Genomic DNA, 22797 nt, shown 5'->3' with positions numbered 1-22797 from the left:
GTTAGATTCTCATTTGTCATAGTCAAAGATTTTTTTCAAATGGACAAAATCTCAAGTTGAATTTGGAATATGTTCACAATATCTTTATTAGTTGGTTGAGTTGGTTTGGGTTTGCATGATAGATTTGTCAGACATTTCACATTTCTGCCTCAGAGTTGTAGTGATTGCCTTTTTTAGTGAAATGCTGTCAAACTTAGCTGGCCATTAGCAATATTCTGAAGTTGAGGGTACACTAAGCAGACTCCATTCCATGCATTGATGAGGATGGCCTAAACCTATCAGGGCAATGAATGAATGAGGGCTGCTTCAGAAGATATTCCTGGGTTTGCTCTGTTTACCCACTGTTTTCCTAGAAAGCTCTGCAGCTCTGAGCTGAGCATGAGAACACGGTGTGGGTTGTGAACCCAGCACTGCCATGCTTTTCCACTTAGCAAATGCTCTTACACCCTCTTGAGATAAGGCAGGGGCAGCTCTGCTGTGTGGGAAGCACAGTGCCTCTTGCTAAGTGGCCAGTTCAAATTAGATAGGGCAGGAACACAGATAGAAGGGCACTTTCTACTTGACTGGCAGCTTTTAATGGATCCCAAGTGAGGGAATGATTGCTCTGTGAACAGCTTTAGGGGGATGCTGGTTAAGAACTTTCACACGCCTCATTTGGCCTCTTTCCAGCTCGAGGTAAAAGGGGGAAGGGTGCAGGAGGAATGTGCTTGGAAAGGGGATTTATCCCTGAGCAGTTGTATGAACTGTTGTATGAAAATCTTCCATTCTTACTTGCTAGATAGCTCTGCTTTCTCTTCATCAAGGAAGGTTTCCGTTCACAAAGAACAGCCAGGAAAGTTATCCAGACAGATTCATTTCAGATTGGAATCTGCACCTCTGATGGATGTTGAAGAGACTGTGGTATCTGAAAAGAATGCAAGGCAGCTACATTGATTGGACTAGTCATGGTAGTCCAATAACTACCATATTGACTATTGACTGTTACATTCTTATAGAACAGTATTTTCTTAGGATATGATAATCCATCATTTTACCCTCTGTGGGCAAACCAAATAGTAAGAAAGATAGGAAAAAAAAAATCTTTTGAATTAGAAGCATCACTGGTTTTCACCTGCACAGGCAATACACTTTCAGATCATAATCTTGGTAACAGATATTGTATGAAATCGGGGTACATATTGCAAACTCAGTAAATAACCAAAGCTGATGGATATAATGGCTAAAGACAGTTTTGTTTGGTGATGGGAGTGAAACATAACTGTGTTGATTCTATTGAAATATCTCTTGCTATTGCTGGATCAGGCTGGAAGGGACCACCGTGGTCATCTGCTCCCACCTCCCTGCTGACGCAGGGCCATCCCAGAGCATGGGATACAGGATTGTGTCCAGACAGTGCCAAAATATCCCCAATGAGGGAGACTCCACACCCTCTCTGGACAATCTGTTCAGTGCATGATCACTGCACAGGAAAGTTCTTCCTCATGTTCAGGTGGAGCTTCTCTGCAACGGTTTCTGACCATGGCTTCTTGTTCTGTTGCCTGGTACCACCAAAAACCTGGCTCCATCCTCTGACACCTTCCATTTAGATACTCAGACATTGATAAGGTCCCTTTCTCAAGGCTGAACAGGCCCAGCTCCCTCAGCCTGTCCGTGTAAGAGAGATGCTCCAGTCCCCTCACCATTTTTGTTGCTCTTCAATGGCTCCTCTCCAGGATCTCCACGTCCCTTTTGTCCTGAGGAGCCCAGAACTGGACACAGCACTCCAGGTGTGGCCTCACCAGGGCAGAACAGAGCAGAGGGGCAGGATCACTTCCCTTGACCTGCTGTAAATGCTCTTCCTAATCCACCCCAGGATACTCTTGGGCACAAGGACACACTGCCAGCTCATGGGCAGCTTGTTTCCAGCAGGTCAGCCCCAGCCTGTGATGGTACATGGGGTTGTTCCTCCCCAAGTGCAGTACCCTGCACTCACCTTTGTGGAATTTCCAACACTTCTTCCCTGCCCACCTCTCCAGCCTGTTGAGGTCCCTCTGAAGGGACACTGTTCTCTGTGGTATTGGCCACTGGGTGAATAAGGTAAATAACACTGTTTAACTTATTCACCCAGTGCTGACCCTTGGAGAATTCCACTAGTGACAAGCCTCCTGCTAGACCCAGCACCACTAATTACAGGGATCTGAGACCCTCTGGGATCTGCCCTTCAGCCAGTTGTCCATCCACCTCCTTGTCCACTCATCCCATCCTGATATAACAAAGCATTATTTTCATATGTGTGTTTATATATGCATATACAGCAGAGGTTGCCCCAAGGCTGCACAGGTTTTTACTAAAGCACATGAGCTCACTCTCTCTGTCCTGCAGGTTTCCTGCCTGACTCCTCTCCCCTGTTTTCCTGTGGGTGTGGCAGCACCCTGATGTGCTGGTGTGGGCTGCTGAGCTCAGCAGGACACAGAGCCTGACATTAGTTAGCTGCTTAGCCAGCCATGCCTCTCAGATCCTCACACTCTACAGCAACTAATCCGTGTAAAACAGTGTTAGAAACAAAACAAGTGAGCCCTGACAGCCTTATTAAAAGGGGTCGAAGCCAGAATCTTTGTTGAAAGTCATGCCAGCACCCTGTTTTGTTGACTCAGAGATTATCTCACTCCTTATTCATTAGCAGGGTCAGAGGTGCCCTATTGAAAAGATATCCCCAGCCCAGTAACAAACAGCAGGTGCAGCCTCTGCCTGGGAACACCAATAGAAATTGCTGGGACTTTGGCAGGGCTTCCCTGCTCTCCCTGCCCAGCACCTCATTTTATGGAAAAGAGGCCCTAAGCCCAGTTCTTCCCTAATTTTTCATCAGCTGCAAACCTTTAGAGGTTTGCATTACTGCAGTTTTGAATATGTGCCCACAAACATCTAGAAAAATGAAGCAGTATTCTTGTGGAAGGTCACAGCAAAGGATGCCCAGTAGGCATTTATGCACTTGAGCTCTATATTTTTGTAAAGAATTGAGAAATGGTTCTTCAGATACTTTTTATGGGAGCTGGATACCTCTGGTTTGGATTGCATTAAGGAACAGTGATTATATTCAGATTGGGTAAAGTATAATGAAATAAAATAGTACTTTATTAAAGTCTTTTGATTTCAGTTTTTTCGTTTGTTATATAGAGTCTGGCCTGTTTAATAAAAGTCATTGCCATTTCGAAACTATAGAAGACTATACCTTAACTATCTAAAGCATTATAAAAAATTAAATTTTAACTTTCTGGTTAAGATATATCTCTATCCAATTTCTGCAGTAGAGGTGCAATCATCTTAGATTTGTTGTGTTTTGGCATAATTTGAAGCTATTCTCTTTAGAACATGTTTATTGCCTACTTAATTTACAATGAAATACTTGTTGGCAAAACAAGCTAAAAATCTATATTGACATTGCTTTTGGACAAGTTGTGGACAGACACCTTTTATCAGAATTTTTTTTTTAGTAGTTAAACTGAAGTACTATTAGATAATCTAGAGTTAATACATTCAGTTTAATATTGTTTCATTTTTCATCCATATCATCATTATTTCCCAGTCTAATCACACAGCTGTCACCATTGCACGCTCTCCCCAGAGTCCTTGCTTTCCTTCTGCATGGTTGGTACATTATGGACCAGGAGTACAAGGGAAAGAGTGTTCAGGCTTCTTCCACTGTGGAGCTGGACAAGATTGTAACTTAGAGGCTGATCTTTGCCTTCATCACTGCTTGGGTCTCAGGCTGTTTGTCACATTGATATTTTCTGAAAAGTCCCTTTGCCCAGGATTTTTCTCCTGGGAAGCTGAGAAGCCTCAGAGAAAAAGGAAAACAATAATTATCTTATTTGCTTCTGCTCTGTTTTGCTCATGTGGAATGTGTTTGGAGATTGTTTACCAACAGGTGATTGTTTAATTGATTTCTGGTGTGAGGTGTTCTCAACTCTTTGGCCAATCAGTGCCAAGCTGTGTTGAGACTCTGGAAAGAGTCGCGAGTTTTCATTATTATCTTTTTAGCATTCTGTAAGTATCCTTTCTCTATTTTTTAGTATAGTATTCTTTAATATAGTATCATAAAATAATAAATTAGCTTTCTGAGAACATGGAGTCAGATTCATCATTCCTTCCTTCATCTGGGGGGAATGCAAATACAGTACCAATGTCATTGCTTTCCTTCTGGATGATTGGTACATTATGGACCAGGAGTTAAGGGAAAGAGTGTTCAGGTTTCTTCCACCGTGAAGCTGGACAAGATTGTAACTTAGATGCTGATCTTTGCCTTCATCACTGCTTAGGTGTTCTCACTGTCTCTGCTCTCTTATTTCCAGATAATTCAGCCCCTCTTAGAACTTGACCAGAACCGCAGCAAGTTAAAGTTGTACATCGGCCATCTGACAGCGCTGTGCCACGAGCGCGACCCCCTGATCCTGCGTGGGCTCACCCCACCGGCCTCCTACCACCTGGATGATGACCAGGCAGCCTGGGAGAAGGAGCTGCACAAGATGACCCAGGAGCAGGTGAGTTGGTGGGTCCAGCTCTGAACAAGGCCCTGAACTTGCTGGTTGGGGCTTTACTGGTGTGCCGCACCAAAACGTGGTGAAACCGTGTTGTGAGTGGTGAAAGCAGGTAGCAGAGGTGAGCTCTTCAGCTGATAAAAGCAGACAATAATTTTTTAAATCATTGCCATTTATTGTTATATTATTATTCATTATGGAATTTCATCTGCTCTTTTATCCATACTCAGGGCCGTGCATTTCCACACTCATGGGAAATCAAATTGCAAGGTACCAAGATACCAAAAGATATTCACTTTTGCCATGTTTTAACTGTTAACAAATTTTAGCTGCTCTCTGTAATTCAATGTAGTCTTCAAGATTTTAAATCTTTAATTATATAGACCATTTATATTTTAATTGACACATTTTTATTAGTCTCTCTGTATAAATGAATGCAGTGTTCTTACCTGCTGTTACAGACTATTCTGCCAGTAATTTCTGCTGCTTACCCACCTTACCTTACCTTGAATATGTGCCCACAAACATCTAGAAGAAATGAAGCACTATTCTTGTGGAAGGTCACAGCAAAGGGTGCCCAGCAGGCATTCATGCACTTGAGCTCTATATTTTTGTAAAAATATGAGAAATGGTCCTTCAGATGCTTTTTATGGGAACTGGATAACTCTGGTTTGGATTGCATTGAATCAAGATTGGGCTCAGTGTGCTGGATGTGATACACCCATGCTTATCTACACACACACACAGTGACTTCAGAAGCCCAACTGTATATTTCTAGGAGTTTTGGAATACAAAACTGAAAGAATTTAATAAGAGTTTGTCAGAGGATGTCTCCACAGAAACTGTCAGTCTAGTTATAAGTCATCTTCTGAAATAATCTTTCTTTCTCCCAGCTCTGGTAATGTCTTGCCTTCCTTAATCCCTTCATTGGCAGTTTTTTATCTCTTGTTTGTGGACCATAATTCACCATTCCCTGCAACCTTTTTTCTAACTCGTTCCTATTTCTCTTTTCAATTTTCTTTACTTTACTGTTCTAATCCTATATTACTGAATTACTTTTTTTTTTTTTTTTGTAATTAAACTACTGCAAGGAACTTGTACCAGAAGTAAATGTGACTAGTTTTGTCTTTTTAACCCTTATTTTGGATTACTATGCCAAGTCTTTAACTATTCACTTCCATATGTTTTATACCAAACTCTATCCAGTGCACACAAGCCAGTGTAAGGCCTATACAGTTAAAAAGGGATTTGTGGGTCAGTGAACATGCATTGAGCCTGTCTTGAACACTTCAGCTCTGGTTTTCTTCCTTTGTAATTTTAAAACTAATTTCCTTGAACTTTCTAACCAAGACTGAATTTTGATTCAAAAATTGGAGAGAGCAGTGAAATTGCAGGAAACCAGCAAAAGCATGTCTGAAAATTCAGAAAGAGCAGACCTCTGGGGATAAATATGCCTGTAACAGGGCCAAGATGGTACAAAACAGTCATACTCTCTTTTTGTACCTGTCTTCATCCTTTCACTGATTCAGCATGTGCTGTGTGCCTCCCTCAATATCTACATTTGTCTCTATAGGAATGACACATTTCTTTTCCCTTCAGAGCCTTCTGGCTTCAGTAATCACTGGTACAGGATTAAAATTTCTTCATTTTTATGCATGCCGTCCTCCTCTGTTAAAGCCTTACAGCTCCTATGGTATAAATCAAAACATGAGGCAAATTATTTTGAGCCACCTTGTCTGTCAGATTGGGATAAAGTAATGGGTGACAAAACCTGTAAGCATGTATGGGAGGCACCTCTGAAAATGAGAGTGGATATGGGCAAAGTTTGGATATCACTGAAATAAATTGCCTCATTGATTACAGCTGTGGTGGTCTTCATATATAATCAGGATCTGTGGGGATAGTTGGTATTTGCTATTTGATCAAGAGATGTGGGTAAAAAAAAACAAGAAAAGCTTTCTTTGTCAAATTCTTCTGAATAGTAAGCCCAAAAATAATATTTCCCATGAAAACTTTGCTAGTCCATGAGCAACATTTATGAGTCACACAGTAAAAAAGCATTGTGAGAAATTGTGAGAAAAGGCTATTACCTAAGTTGTTCTGGAGAGAGAAAAGAATTCTTTTTCTATCCTTTCACATTATTGTCTAAATTCTGCACTGCTGTCACCACAGTTGTTTAAAGTTACTTCTCCATTCACGATTCCCAGGCATAAATAATGTCAGCTGAAATAAAATGTAGCTGTCTCTTCTGCTTTCCCATACTCACTCAGATGGTATTTAAGAAGCTTCAGTTGCAAAACACAAACTAATGATATATTTCAATTTACAAAGCAGACTTTTCATTTAATCCACGGAGCTTTTCTGTTTCTAGCTGCAGAGTTTCCTTTGTGCTTAAAGTATTCCCATGGGGGGTGGGAATCAGTTCTCCAGATTTGCAGAAGCCCATCACAGAGTACCCATTTTGCATCTTTGGAATTTTAATGAGTTTTATAAATTGCCTCAAATCCAGTGCATTAAATTCACTCCTGTCCCTTCTAATATGATCTTCTGTAGATAATGCTTTACAAGCCTCAGTGGGAAAAAATTAATCCCCTTGAATGTTAAGAAGTGCTAACATGATTAGGGAGGATACATTTAGCCAACACCAATAATATTTAAGCATGATGCCAACGTAGCCACTTCTCACCAATGAGATTACCTAGTTTGGTTTGGTTGCTTTGAGGTTTTTTTATAAATACTTAAGAATTCATTTTCATACTGCTGCTTTTGGAGCTGTTATTTCCCTCTGCAGCAACTTTTATTGACAAAGGTTGGTTTTCTATGTTTCATCATAACCAATATACTTGGTAGATCTTTCATCTCTGCTTGGGAGGTTCAGGTACAAAAATCAGGAATTTTCTGTGGCTTCTTTTGATAGATACAACTGATATTTGAAGTAGATTTAACCTTCTCACTCTTCTGGTACACCCACAGTAATTAATGTACAAATAGTTGTTGGAAAAGTATCTGCCAGTATCAACACCATGGATCTAAGGGGAATTTGTTGCCACATAAATAATTTTGTAGTCTCAAAGTTTGCCTGATAATTGGTGCTTCTTATCCATAATAGTGTCTCAACACTACCATTAAGTTCAGTGATAGTCCTTAGTGACTTCAGCTGATTACAGAATATGCTGAGTTGGAAAGGACCCACAAGGATCATTGAATCCAGCTCTTATCCCTGCACAAAACATTCCCAGGAATCCCAGCAGGTGCCTGAGAGCATTATCCAAACACTTCTTGAACTCTGTCAGGCCTGGGGCTGTGACCACATCCCTGGGGAAGATGGATTGTAATCAAGCTGTGGGGCCAAGATACTAAATCATTCTTTGTTGGCATTTTATCAAAGATGTTGTGTAGGCTGACTTACTGTAGTAAAATTTTAGTCCATTAGTAATGAAGAATTGAAGCCAGTACTTATAAGTATATAGTGTCTCCAAACCTAATCTAAAAGAATATATTAGACTAAGCTGTGGACAGTAAATGATCTATACAGCTCAGAACCATGTCATTAAAATATTCCTGTGGTGGAAAATGTACCTTTGAGTCAGTTCTGACCAAATGTCCCCAAATAAGCTGCCCACTACTGTTTCTGGAACTGTCATCCTTCAACCAATTCATGTCCTATTTGACTTTCCTTATTAAAAAAACAAAGTTACCAGAAGGAAAGAGGAATGTTCAAAGTCTTGACACTCAGAAATAAAAATTCCATTCATTCATTATAAATAATTGCATTATCCTAGCAATTTCTATTAAATGCCATATTTTCTTTCACTTTGTCCTAGAGGTATCATTATGTTAATATCCTTGAGCTCTGTAGAATGGCTGCTGTGTTTCACATTTCAGATAGCTGCCTGTAAGTGTGGGATTTTAGTCCTTTATGAAAGGAAATGGCATTAAGAACATAATTATATGGTCCACACTTTTATTTGTAGTTTGGGTTTTGTTTTGCTCTTATCTGTACAAAAAAAAATAAAAAAAGGATTGAGTAGAAAAAAAATTGAGTAAAAAAAAAATGGAATAGAAACTGGAATTTGCTGAAAGTCCTCACTTCAGTGTGTCAGAGTTGGTGCACTGCACTGGGGTTGAGAGGCTACAGTGTGAGAAAGAAAAAAGAGCCAAAAAACCAGAGCAACCAGATATTAGGAGTAGGCAACAGTGTTAGGTTTGTTAATAGCTTAAGGACTATCAGCAATGTTTCTTAGCACCTCAAATCCAGCTGTAAATGTGCAGAACCTTGTATTACATAGAATTTCTTATTTTCAATAGATCCTGCACTGATATTTGGAAAAAAATATTTCTTCCAACTGAAGCTCTATACAATTAAAATAATTTTCTTAACCCTAGGAGTAGGAGGCATTTTTCCCCCTGGCTCCCTGCCATCAGAGGCTCTTTCCAGCCATGTCCAGCATGTCCTGGCTTCCTCAGGCTGCTGGGGGTCCTGCCAGTTTCTGCTGGCCCTTGAGCATCAGTTTGCACACTCATCCTCTCCCTCCTCCTGCAGAGGTGTTTCTGGCAGTGTTTGCATTGTGACCTGGGCAGCAGCAGCAGCCTGGCACACCTGGGCAGGTGCATTTCCACCAGAGGCTCTACTCAGCAATGTTCCACCTGCTTTTCAAGTTCCCTTGTGCACCAGCCAAAGCACAGACCTTGTAGGGATTCCTGCTTCCTGATCCTCTCCCAGGAAATCAGGAATGCCTTTTCTGCTCAGCTGCCTGAAGCAGAGGAAGGAGAAAGGTGATAATGTCACTGTGCTGTAGCACTCACAACCTGCTGTGTCAGCTAAAGAGGCATGGCTTGGATCCAAGGAGCAACATTTACCTTGCACTTAATTCATATTTCAACCTCCACAGAGCAATGGTAAGCTTTCTGTACAAAGGGACACCAAACCTCATACCTGTAGCTGTCAAATTTCATTTTAAACCTGCATATTTGATTGTTAAATCCTGAAAATATTCAACACATATTTTGATTTGTTATACAAACAATATTGCAAGTGGGATAAACTTTAAAGTACAAATACTTATTTTATAAACATCCTGTGTACTTCTTTGTTCAGATTCTGGTTGTGTTCTTGTGTCATCTGTGAGGAATTACTCAACTTACTTAGTTTCTGTAAAGAAATTACTCTTCTATGATTTGCATTTAGTCATTCTAAATTACTCTGTTACTTCAGAGTTTACCCTTGTCTTCCTTCTCTGACTGCTCTTCTGTTAGCTTCTTATCTTCCCCCTTTTGATTTATGTCATTTATTTTTAATTTGTAATCTTATGGGAATGCATAATGTATTTTAAAGTTAAACAGTCCACTTCTGGCCTCTGTTAGAAATTAGAAGTAATAATTGCAACAATTTATATCCTTCTTCATGTGCAAATCTATTTCCTGAGTTTGGTTGAGAAAGCAATGGATGTGGGAATTCTCTAAAATTGTTACATTTTAAAGTGTTTAAAACTTTCATATTTAATGGTTTGGGTGAGGATCAGAACAGTATCATAGTTCTTAAATACTGGTTAAAATCACAAGTGTGATCTGTGAGTTAGCCTTAATGCCATGACATCACTCATTTTTATTTGTCCATGAAATTGCTAATATTAATTACAATGCATACTATCAATCAGGAACATTAATAACTCCTAACTTGAAATGAGATATAAAAGGGAAAACACTGATTTCAGGACATCATCAAGCATTTTGTGTGTGTGTGTGTCAGAAAATGAGAGTGGTCTCATTAGCAGCAGTCCCTCCCTACAAGCAGAAGGTACAACCCTGAGCTGTTCCCTTGTTTTCTCAAGGCCAGCTCACCTCTCCTCATGTTTTGCTCGTAGCAGAAAATTCTGTTACTCTGGCCCTTGCTCAGACACCCTGGTCCTTGTGACGGCTTTGTGCAGCATCTCCTGATGCTGAGCTACTGCTGTGGATTCTGCTTGGCTTTAGATCTCTTTTCAAGTTAAGAATAGTTAATGTTAATGGTGCACAGTATATATTTTAATTAAAATTAGTAGTTCCATGCACAAATAAAAATGGGCAATGTGAATTGTAGATATTATTTTAAAAGACAAGACTATTTCATTTGAAATCTTACTTTAATTTTTAAATGCATATTTTTTAAGTATTTTGAAAGAGCTAACATAAACTCCAAATTTCCAGATAGAGCCCTAAATAAAAATATTTAAGGGTTTACATTAAAAATTTTTCTTTTTTGTTTTTGAAATTTGTCAGACTGGATTTTCATACTCAAATCCTTTCTTTGGGCTCTTTTTACAGGTCCATAGTTGAGAAATAAAGGTTTATATGTAATTTGGTCTCACTGCATCAAATACAAGTATTTTCACTGGTTTGTCTGGGTAGATGCAAAAGCTCTTGACCATTTGCCTGAGCTGCAGTGAAGTTTAAAAGGAGACAAAACAAAGGTTTAGATTAAATCAGTTTAATCTCTTATTGGTGCTTACTTGTGTTGCTTTAAGCTCTAAATGTATTTTTCGGGCTAACCATAACCTGATCCAGAAAGACTTGAACTTTGGAGAAACATAATTTTATATCCTGGTATTGTATCCTTAGAGAAGTTCCCCACTAACTTTCTTTTTGTGCTGCTCTACAAGCTCCTCATATTCTGTATTCAAGTTTACTGTCCATAGCCCAAGATTAGACACCAGTTTATCTGTGTTTGCTCTTTTTCATCAGTGTTTCTGTGGAATTGCTAATGAGGCAAAAATCACACTGGGGAGTATAAATAAGTTTTAAAGAATCTTAGTTTGATTATGCCTTGTTTGCATTATTGGAAAAGCAGAGGCCACGAAGGTTCTGCAGAGCAGCAGCACAATTCACCCAGTTTGCATATAAAACCATAGCATCCTATTTCTTAACCATGAAGTTATCTTCTTATGAATCATTCATATGACTCTGAGTGTCTACTAATCTTTAAGTAAGTTCTGAAATATCTTGGAACAGAGAAGCTAAATTCATGGTGAATTGTTAGGGTTTTTTTTAACTCTAAATGGAAAATTATTCCTATCATGACTTGCTCTCAACACAGGAAGGAAGGCAGCAGTGCTGAAAAGTGTCTGAATCTATTGCAGATTATCTGCAAGCTTTCTCTCCCCTGAGATGTTGAAGGCCATTTCTGTCCAAAGATAAATACTATTAAGCACTTCTGGGGTCCTTGCTGTCCTTTCCTTTCTGAACTGTCTATTCTTACTTGTCATCAACTAGACAAAAAACATATCTGCCTTCGCCTTCTCATTTTTGGTCATTTCTTTGGGGCAAGTGTGTGAATCTCCTCATATCCTCAACTGCTGGAAATGCCAACAAAAAAGAAAACTGGAAAAATCTAGGAAACCAGGAGCAGATATTAATACTTTCAGAGGAACTTCCCTAAAATTTGGACTTTGGAACATGCAGGTGAATGCAGTGATGGCACTGGGAACTGGATGTTCCCCTTGGTGGATGGAGGGCTGGCGTGTGCTGCTCCTGCTGACGTCAATGGAGATGATATCCCTGCTCTAGAAATGCTCAAACCAGCCATAGACTCAATTAAGATGTCTTTGTTGAAGCAGGAATCACATTATTAAATCTTGCTGTTCTGGAGCTAGCAAACTCAACTCAAGGCTATCATTGCTATTTTTCCAAAGATGTTTCATCACAGACATCTGCCAGCCAGCTGTGTAGACTTTCTGTCTGTGCTAATTTGTAAAGTATTGTTGCTGGCCTTCAGCATTCAGAGCCATCTCCTTTTGGGCTCCTGGTGGTCAAAAACTCTCTTCTTGGAAATATTTTCTTCCTCTGGTTAAGTTGGTTGCTTTTGTTTGGTTGCATTTGATTTATTAGCTTTGGCATCAGTTTCTTTTGTTGGGCTTATCTTGATTTTATAAGGCATCTTATAAATACATAAATGCTGACTAGTAGAGCAAGAAAATGAAACTTCACTGATGTTGCAGTATTGCCCCACTGAAGACAACTTCCTGCAGGATTCTCCTTTGTCCACCAACCCTCTTTCAGTTTTGAAGTCCAATCTCTTGCAGGCGTTTTTATATTTCATTAATTTAATTGCTTTGTCCTTCACCTGGAGGATTTGGCTGAAAGGCCAGGAAGAGGGGTGCTGGCTGGGCAGGTGGTGGTGGTGCAGGACCTCTGCTTTCCCTGCTAACACTGCCCTCTCCTGGTTCTGCTGCTGTGGACTGAGAGCTCAGGACCCTTGCAGGTGCCAGATAAGGAGAATGATAACGCTGGCTGTTTCTCCTGTTGCTTGCTGCCTCCCATCCTTCTGATGGATGGCACCATGCAATCTCTGTGCTGGCCCAAGAAGCACAAGGCAGCCCTGTCCCAGAGCTGTAGGCTCAGAGCATTCCCAGGAATGCTCCAGGGGTGGTTTGCTGTACCTGGGGCCGCCTGGGATCTCACCAGGCTTACAGCCTCAGTCCCTGAATCCCAGTCCCCTGGCTTTTAACATCCAGCACCACTCCCGGCTGCTTGTTCTGCCTCTCCCAATCCTGCTTGCTGACTGGACCTTTCCACCCATGGTAAGTTCCTGGCTAATACCTCTGCCAGGCTGATCCCCCATCCACAGCCTGCCATTCCTGAGCCATTATGGGTTAGTGCTGAGCCCCCCTTTCCCCCAGAGCCTCCCCAAGCCCAGAGTGCTCCCTCCCTCTCCTTTCCCCACTCCCAGCTCATGTCACTCCACAGAGCAGGATCGGGTTGCCTTTGCATTGTGATTCTTGGCAGGAGCCCCTCTCGGGTTCCTATGGCTGTTCTGGGAGTGCAGCAGCCAGCAGGAACAAAGCACATAAGGACACATTAAACCAACATTCAGCATGCAAAGCCCCAATAATTTACTATATGCTACCCTGCCTAGTAAAGGGAACAGTGTAACACATTTGCCCTTTTAATTTCCTTTCTCACACTTTTGTCTACAGAAGCCTGCACCATAACTTTCTTGAAAAGCATTTTTATTTATTCCATGGTCGTTCTTAGGCTGTTTGTTTTAAAGCAGTGTTTCTTGCAGAAACAATCTGCTGTGCTTTGCTTGATACCATCACTAAACAGAGACATGCTGTTGTATCTGATTAGAATTTTAATTGTAGAAATCTAACCTTTGCCACCTCATTGTGCTCTTAAAGCGGTAAAATGATCCCTGCTGTTCTGCTGCCTTATAGTTCTCTCTTTTTAAAACCTGGATTGAGCAGTGTTACACAAATGCCAAACTCAGATCAACAAATTTGTGTACTGATGAACAGTTATCCCTTCAGGCATGAAAAATGCCAGTTTGACATTCTTTCCATGTCTTGTATTAACATAGTAGAGTTCCAATAAAAATACTAATCACTTAGAAATGAGAAATGTTACAGAACTGACAGATAATATTAAATTATTTTAAACCATACAAAATTTAAAAGAAGGTTCAAATAAGATAAGACAGTTGCTCACAGCAGCTCAAAATGACAAAGAACTTTGGCTTCAGAAGCTGGAAATAAGCTTCAGAATCCATCTTAAGTGTATGTACCTGCTACATATATGCTGGTCTTATATTCATTGGGAATATACTTCATTAGAAGAAAATCTTATCACTAAAAAAATGAAAGAGATTTTTTGGTGTATAGCACAGGGCAAGGCTGTCTGCTTGAAGGCTTATCCAGCCTATCTATCCATATCATCTGAGGGATGTTGCTTCTCCTTGTTCTCTGAGGTCCCTAGACCACTGTGAGTACAGTAATCCCTAAAATGCTTGCACAAATGACAGCCTTCCTTGGGATTTTGCACAGTTCACAGGCCGGCTTGGACTTTATCAATTGGTGGGCACCTAAGCAGGTTACTGAAGGCAGATGTTTCCTGCTCTTTATTAAGACTCTGTGGGCCCCTAAATCTGGCAATGGCATTAGGCTCAAAGCTAAAAGCTGTGTTTGCATATGTTGTGTGACATGGTTTGGGACACCACTTGTTGGAAAAACTGTTTATAAACTGTAGACAGAGTGAATAATATAAAGTTTGAAATTCTGTGTCCTGTTCTGAGCCAATTATAGGGATCTGAAGAACGAATGACCCAACAGGAAATGCAGAGTTAGTAAACAAAAATCGTGTATGTTCCACTGCAATTGTGTGTAGTCATCTTCTGGCTGAGTTAGGAAAGAGAGTTTCTGAAAATTAGTAATTTCTTGGGAAGCATAGAATTCTGGTTAACTTTGGATGCATTTTGTGTAATTATGTGACGTTCTTATTGATTTCATACCAGGAATAATTCTCAAGTAATGACCTATGAAACATCCCATTGTTCATGAATAAAAGTCAAACTATTTAAAGCAATACACTAGCAAGCTGCTGTATTGCTCCATATTGCTGCAATATGGTTGCCTTCAGAGAAACATTCTACAGAGGAAGTTTTTCTTATATTTATCATAGAACAATGTATTCGGGAGTAGTTAAGTCATGTGGACATGGTCTTTACTGGGAAGGTGACAAACCTGGTCCTGTAGAATGAGAAAGTGAAATAAAGAGGATGGAGAGCATTCAGTTCCAGGTGAGGGAGTCACCAAGGGAAGATGCAGGTGCTGGAAGTGCCCAGCATGTGTCACCTTATTGTATTTGCATTTCCCCAGACGAAGGAAGGAATGATGAATCTGACTCCATGTTCTCAGAAGGCTAATTTATTATTTTATGATACTATATTATATTAAAGAATACTAAACTAAACTATACTAAAAAATACGGAAAGGATACTTACAGAATGCTAAAAAGATAATAATGAAAACTCGTGACTCTTTCCAGAGTCCTGACACAGCTCGGCCGTAATTGGCCAATGAGTCAAAACAATTACCTGTTGGTAAACAATCTCCAAACACATTGCAAAGGAGCAAAACAGAGGAGAAGCAAATGAGATAATCATTGTTTTCCTTTTCTCTGAGGCTTCTCAGCTTCCCAGAAGAAAGGGATTTTTCAGAACACGTGAATGCCACATCACCTCTGTTAGCTCCCTTCCCAGAGCGGCGGTGTGGCCGAGCCTGCTGGGCAGGGCTGTCACACAGTGAGCACACTTCAGAGCAGGGGCTGACCGTGTCTCTGTGTCCTTGCAGCTGCACGAGGAGCTGGAGAAGGGGGAGAGGGAGAGCGTGGAGCTGCAGGAGTTTGCCAACGCCATCCTGCAGCAGATCGCGGATCACTGCCCCGACATCCTGGAGCAGGTCGTCAACGCCCTCGAGGAGTCCTCGTGACCCCGGCCACCAGCCCAGGAGCAGCACACCAGGGGCCAGGCCCAGGCAGCCCACGGAGCCATGGCAGTGGAGAGTAGTGTGAAAGACAGAACATGGAATAGAAAATTCTGGTGCACCTTTCACAAAGAAAACAAAGGCAAAAAAAAAAGCCCCTTCTAAGAACTACATGCTCTCTAGGTTCTTCCAGTCTGTGATTAATCAGCCGTTTTTGTATTCATCTTCTCACTGCCTTTCTACTTTAGAATCCAATTCCCCGTTGACTTTGTTGGTGGTGACTTTTGGATACAGCTAAGCAGAGCTCTTCCAAGTCTACTGAGCAAAGAAGAGGGGATCCACTGAACACAAGCAGCTCTAGTTCTCCATGAGGTTGCAGAAGAGTAGCCCTCACCTTTCATTAATATATTGCTTTTTCCTTCTTGTCTTCTTTCCTCCTTCCTGTTTTTTATTTTCATGAAAGCTGAAAGCCTGAATTTCACAGTGCTAAAACCAAACCTGAGTGTGCTCTGATCATGGTTCATGGCTGGGCAGCATCAGCTAGCTCGGGTCTTGCTGCCTGTCTCAATGCTTCTTATGTTCTTAAATAACAGAGTGAGGAAAGGAAAGTTTCCCTCCTTGCTCCTGTTAGTCATTTCATCTAGCAGCTGGGAGAAAGGTAGGCATACAGGTACTTTCTGTTTACTTAACTTGGAATTTTGTTGTTCACTGGTCTGACTCTGAATTGCTAGGTGGGCCATTTTTTGAGGTAACTGTTTTTGTCTTTTGATTTTGGGGGGTTTTTAGATGAGGTTTCTCATCATAGGTCTGTGTCTCCTGTGTTCTTACTTTATAGAGAGCTCTCTCCCTTTGAGCAGGTGTGGTCAACAAGTCAGTTCCCAGCTTTATCTTGTACAGTTTGTCCAGTTTTTCAGGCTATGACTTTGTGAACACTGTCATCAGAATAGTCTTAAGCATTCTGTAAATGAGAAATTTGCATCATTTAGCTTAAAAGTATAATTTTAAAGCTAAGTTAGGTAAACCAGTAGCATATTTCTTACTATAATTATAATTTAATTTATTTTGGTTTAGCTTACATTGAGGAGGAATGAGTTTGAGTTCAGAGCAATAACCCTTATGAAGAGGAGCATCTCTGCTGGAGTTGGCACCCAGCTGAGTAGATAGGTGTAAAATCACAGCTTTACTTAAACCAGTGCAATTCTTCTGTGTATATGAGAGGCCTTAGATTTATTCCCATCCACCTTTGACACTTGTTACAGCTCCTGCTGATAGGTAATATGACCTGAAATCCCAGATCAGTTTGTCTGCAGTTTGGTAGCAAGTCAGAAATCCTATTTTATGGGTAGGACTTGGGTGTTCATTCTTGGACTATGCATTAATGGGGAGACAGGTTTTATCCTGGCTGCCAGTGGTTGTGTGTGTCTGGGGGCATCTGCAGGACAGAGCCCTGTAACATGTCCCCATGTGCTCCTTAAAGGAGCTGCTCCCTTTGGCTGGCTCATGTTACCTCAGAGAGCGAGGGGAAGGCAAAAGGAGACCAAATAACACAGAAGTGGAAGATATCTTGGTTTTCTAGTCAATAGCTAATTATGGATCTTCTCAGTAAACCTCCCATTCAGAGCCTGCAGTTTAATTCTATATAGCTTACTTCATTTTGAGGTTAATCACTAAGCTGTTATGCTAAGGAAAATGTTCCAGGCCTTTTCAAGAAAGCTGCTTTTCTTACATCTCTCAGATCCACAGCACAGCTTGCCTGTAGGTCTTTCACAACTTGTTTTTATCTTTAGAAGTGACCAATTGCTTCCAACAGATCAGGAGATCAGAAGTTTGAGTAAGGGAAGAGGTACCTTGTAGTTTTTTCCCAGACAAGCACTGAAAATTGGGCAGAACTGAAACCTTATGTACCTGCATAGTCTATTGAAAACTAGGTAATTTAAAATAAATCACATCCCCGTTGATTCTGCTGTAATAATTCAGCAGAAGGAGCCGCATTCATAGCCAGGGTGTCTAGGAAGAAGTAAGTCTCAAAAGAAGAGGCAAATCACTCCTTTTCCAATTCATTTGCAATTACCAGTGCTTTGCAAATCAGGAGAGCTAACTTTAGTTCTTCCTGTAATAGCAGCCTGTGTCTGAAGCTCTTTTTTTGTGTGTGGTGTGTGAGGGGAGCAGTGGGAACCTGGCTGTGTGGAAGGGGGGAATGCCGGAAGGGCAGCAGACAGTGACTGTGCCACTGCTGGGCCCTGCCCCATCCCAGAGCCACCCCTCTGGTCCCATCCTTTGAGTCAGCACCTTTCCATAGGAGCTGTTGTTTTGAAATCTTCCCTCTTGCATTTTCCTCATCACCCCTAATTACTCACTCCAGGAATTTAATGCCGCCTGTAAAAGCATCAGAGCCATCAGCCCGGCATCATCGGCCACCGCCGCCCCTCCTGACTCTCTCATTAACTTATATGGTCAAATCTCCAGCTGCCCTGGTTCCCTGCTGTAAAACAATCCTTCCTCTGTGAGAAGCTGTGGAATTTCCCTTATTGATGGTTCAAATGGCTCCTGCTTGTAAACCTCTTACTGAGATGTTCCTTGATAGCGTTTCTGCTGGAGGCAGGGGCAGGGGGAGGGGATGGAGTGAGGGGTGATCACTTCAGGCTGTTATTTCAATTCCCTGGCTTTACTGCATTGCCCACACATTGCAGGGAAGTGCTGCTGCTTCTTCAGCATCTCTAGCTCAGCTTGTGGCTGCATTTCTATGGCCCAAAGTGCCCCAGCCACAGGCCTGGTGCTGTCAGGGCAGTGTGTGCAGGATCTGTGCACCAGCAGCCGGGTGAAGCTCGCTGTTTACACATCTCCTGGCCTCTTCCCAGGGAGGATTTGTCAAGCCTGGCTGGTTTTCACGCTGGCCATTTGGTCCTTTATCTGCCAGCCACACACCTGCTGTTCCTTCCATCTGAATTGTTGTTGGGCCCTGGTGATTTTTCTCGTTAACCACTGTTATCTCCGAGGTCTTGTAGGCTTCCCATCTTAAAGATTGATCTTAGACCTCTGTAAAGTGCTCTCAGGGAGGGAGCAGATCTCATTTAGGAACAGTCTTGATCTGATTTGATCTCCACTGAACTGTTTCAGGTAACCTCTCTGATCCTGTGTCAACAGAGATCCTGTGAATAGCTTGATGAACCTTGGGGTTTGGGAGGTACTGCTGGCCACCATTTAATGCTGAATGTGTCCACTGAAAGCTTTTTCTTTTCACTCTCATGGAGTGCTACACCATTGGCCTTAAGGCAACAAAGGGATTTTATTCTCATAACCCATCATGGAATTGCATATGAGGCACATGGGAGAAGGGCCATATGTGGCATACCCTGCAATGCTCATCCAGTTGCCTAACCCACCACTGCTCTTTTAAGGTCTTATTCCCAAGTGTCAGCAGCCAGGCAGATGCAGACAGTTTCCTACCACAGTGGTCCTGCAGTGCAGCAGCTCTAGGAAATCAGGGCCCCTTCCCAGGGACCCTGGGGAAATTTGCTTTTTCTTCTCCTGTTGAATGAAGTTCCATTTGCTACAGGAGCTGTGAACGTTTTAACTGCTTTAATATTACCTTCTTTTCTTCTGAGCTGTCATTTGCAGAGAAACTGAGAGATGTAAGGGCTCAGGAGCTGTTTGTAGAAAATTAAGTAGGTCATTTTGGCAGGGTTTGGGCTAAAAAGTAACTGAAGCCTCTGAAGCCCACACACCCTGTAAAAGCTGACACTGCAACCACACTTCTTCATGATATCCACAAGTCCAAGTCCATACTTTCCTCAGAATCCAACCTCATGTGAAACACTACAAGGACATAACACTAGGATTGCAGGGTGAGGACAGGAGCACTGTTTGCCATTGGAAGCAGAATTACCTGGCGTGCTCCCAGACGAAGCTCCAAGCTTCTCTAAGTATTCTCTCTCGTTTTGACTGCCTTTAACCAGCTTTCACTCCAGAAAATGCCAAACCCTCTGTGGAATATCCAGTTTTTGCCAAGTCCTGGGGGACGGAAGGTGAAGGTCCGGCGTGGTGCGCGGAACCGCATGCGCCGTTTCCCATTGCACGGCTGGAAAATGCCTTCTCTGGAAAACTTCCTGGCACTTCAGGGCTCTGAAATTTGCACAAGGGAGCATAAATGTCATAAATCTTGTAGAGATAACCGTGGTTGTTGAACCAAAGGGGCACACCTCTTTTCATTTGCCCTGTAATTCCCATCCGTTCTGCTGCTAGTGCTCAATTTGTTGGGAAATTTTTACATCTGATGAGGGTTGACAGGGCTGAGTCCCCACTCCTGTACTAATTGCCAATTGCTGCCACTGCAAGAGTCTTTACAAAGGATGTGGAGTCATGCACTGATACCATTTTAAAGCAGAAATGTCACTACATAAAATAATGTGTATATCCCTGAAATTACTCCAGTGAAATGCTAAAGGGAAAGAGTTTTCAACCAAGGCATCTGATACTGCAAGGAGGCTTCTCCTCAGCTCAACATCCCCACAGGAAGAGGGACCTGAAGAGGCCATGGAAAGCTCTGGAAAACCAACACTGCCCCAGCAGAGCCATGGTAGGAGGGCCGGGCACGGGGCATCGGGGGCATCGTGCCTGGCAAGGCCAGCTCTGCTGACCCCTCTCATCTGCGTGGTGAGGAAGAGGAGTGTCAGGGGTTTTTTTAAAACAAAACGATGTTTTTAATTGTTTTTTCCACATAAATGGAAGGAACCTTACGCAACAGCAGATCCTTCTGAACAAAATGGCTGTATCCGCTGACTATTTTTAAAACGAAAGAAAAAAAGAGAAAAACTGTTTCAAAACTTTTTAGTGTCAAAAGCATAAACTCAGAAATCCTGACTTTTTCCAGTGTGTGTGGTGAGTGCTGTAACCCTGTCATCAGTATCTCCCCTGACTTTTTCAGGGGTGTTTTTTTCCTGTTTTGTTTTCTGCTTGTCGATATTGTCTGTGTGGTCCTAAGGCTGGGGCAGTTACCAACAATGTGTGTCTATTGTCGGTTTGAAACAAAAGATAGTAGTAGAACTGAAAAAAGATGTGTTTTTAAAAATATATAAAAATAAATTTCATTAAAAGGAATTCAAGTAAAGAAGCAACAAAGCCATGACTCCTCCTCTCGGGATTGCACGGAAAAGGATTTGTGGGCTTATAATTATAACCAGTTGCCTTTCAGAGGCTTTTGAGGTCCAAGGCAGCCTGGCCTCTTAGGAAATGTTACAAACCCTGTATAAATTCCTGCTCTCCCAGGTTTATACTGTACATGTGTAAGACAGAAATGGGCAGAATGAAACAGTATTTTGAAAGTCAATCTTTTCTGGTAACAGTTATCAACACCAGGTGTCCCCTAAGATGGGAACCACTGGTGTGAATGGGCCAAATGCTTTGGCCAAATTTTCTGTTTTCTCCATCCTACCCCTTGATGCCAGGGACATGAGCAAGTGCAGATGAGCTAGTGCAGTTATTTTTGTGTAGGTTCATTTTTATCAAAGTTGTATTTCCTTGCCTCTGGTGTTGGTCACATACTCAAGCACATTGTGGGCAGCCACTTTCTGCTCTGGTTGCATCACAGACTTGCATTGCTTGAAAGGAACAACATGAGGCTAAACTGGTGTGTAAGGTTAACAAAACAAACCCTGACAAATCGCTTTACCTATGAACACAGGTAAAGAATTTCATGAAGTGAATGTATTTTTATTATCAAACTTAACCATATGCTGTTTGTCCCCATTTTGCAAGCTTAGTTCAGTTCTTGAAAATCAAGTCAGTGTGATTTGCTTTTAAGTAGATATTCCCATTATTCCCATTAGGCTCTTGGTGCTTTGGTAGGGCTTTTTGTTCAAAACATTGGTTTCTTTCACATGGAAACTGGCAAAAATTTGATCCATTGGTCATTTATACTCTTATTTGTTATAAAATGTGCTTGTCTTAAAAACCAAATTTGAAGCCAAATTTTAGAAGTAGACATTGTTCCTTTTATCTGCCCCATCTTCCCAGCTCTCTGTGGACAGGGCCAAGTCCTCCTTCCCTCCCTGCCCAGGGGTGGCTGCATTTGGCCCCTCATTTCACACTCATTACAGTATAACTGGGGAGGCTTTAGTGTAAGATGCCTTTATTTGTCCAGATGCTGGAGGAGGACGAATCCAATGGGACCACAAACAGGGGAATAACTTCTGTGCTAGCCCAACATGCTGCTCCAAGCCCACTAGAACAGAACATTGCCGTTCCTTCCGGGGCAGTGAATGAGGAGAGCTGCGCACCAAGCTCACAAACCGTCTGTGGAGTGGAATTCTGTGGGATGCCCCATCCCCTCCACAGACACAGATCCCTCATTTGCTTTGGAAGAGACGTGTTGCACTTTAGTGGAGGGGGAGGCAGGCTTTAGGGATGGGATCTGGTGCTTGAATTCCTTTTGGAAGTGACAGCAGCGGGAGACATTGGTGTCCGTGATGCAAAGCGCGCACGCTGCCTTCAACTCGTATGTGTTTTATTGCTGGAGTCATGTTACTGACAGGATAATGAAATTGCAAAGAAAATGTGTTATATTCAACTTTGCCTTGATAATATAAACACTTTGTTCATTTTTTTTTCTTCTTTTTTTATTCACAGACTAAGTTCATCAGGAAATTATAAAATTATTTAAAAATTCCGGGCCCTGTCTTTATTTCGGTGTGTGTTGCTTGGTGTCCTCTCCTGAGTGCCCAGGATGGGAGGGCAGGTAGGCTGCAGGGCTGTTCCCTGACACGAGGCTTGAGGTTCCAGTTGTTGCCCACCTGCACCAGTGGGACAAACCTGCTGGGGTTTGGCTGCACACCCTGCCTGGGAATGCTCATGGATGCAGCTGGGGCTGCCTACAAGGTGAGCAAGTGGCAGTCACAGGGGTGTCCCAGATACCCTCACAGGTGAGGTGAGTGGAGATAAAATAGCTGCTGTTGCAGTCACCTGTCCCCTTTGTCTCTCCTGCCTGTTTCCCAAGTCAGTGACTTAACTGTTACTAATGGGTGACAGAATTCCAGATGTGCATCCCGTGTTGT

The 22797-nt window shown here is 41.9% G+C and overlaps 1 protein-coding gene across 13 annotated transcripts in view; it reads left to right on the top strand.

Annotated features, from left to right (window-relative positions):
- The window catches only part of ERC1 (ELKS/RAB6-interacting/CAST family member 1), a 271066-nt gene extending 248678 nt beyond the window's left edge, over nt 1–22388 (top strand). For 8 of the 13 annotated variants that reach the window (XM_064736111.1, XM_064736157.1, XM_064736148.1 and 5 more), the window contains 2 exons: nt 4329–4517; nt 15617–22388. In XM_064736111.1, the coding sequence (XP_064592181.1) occupies nt 4329–4517; nt 15617–15754 (327 nt within the window). In that variant the 3' untranslated portion in view covers nt 15755–22388. Of the gene's footprint in view, nt 1–4328; nt 4518–15616 lie in introns of those variants that run through there. The other 5 variants (XM_064736207.1, XM_064736179.1, XM_064736197.1 and 2 more) reach the window with 1 other exon arrangement.
- Nucleotides 22389–22797: the final 409 nt, after the last annotated feature.

Source organism: Zonotrichia leucophrys, chromosome 1A, assembly GCF_028769735.1.
Source record: "Zonotrichia leucophrys gambelii isolate GWCS_2022_RI chromosome 1A, RI_Zleu_2.0, whole genome shotgun sequence".
NCBI classification, from domain to species: Eukaryota; Metazoa; Chordata; class Aves; order Passeriformes; family Passerellidae; genus Zonotrichia; species Zonotrichia leucophrys.
The sequence above is the reverse complement of the archived record's forward strand: the minus strand, read 5'-3'. Positions and strand labels throughout refer to the sequence as shown.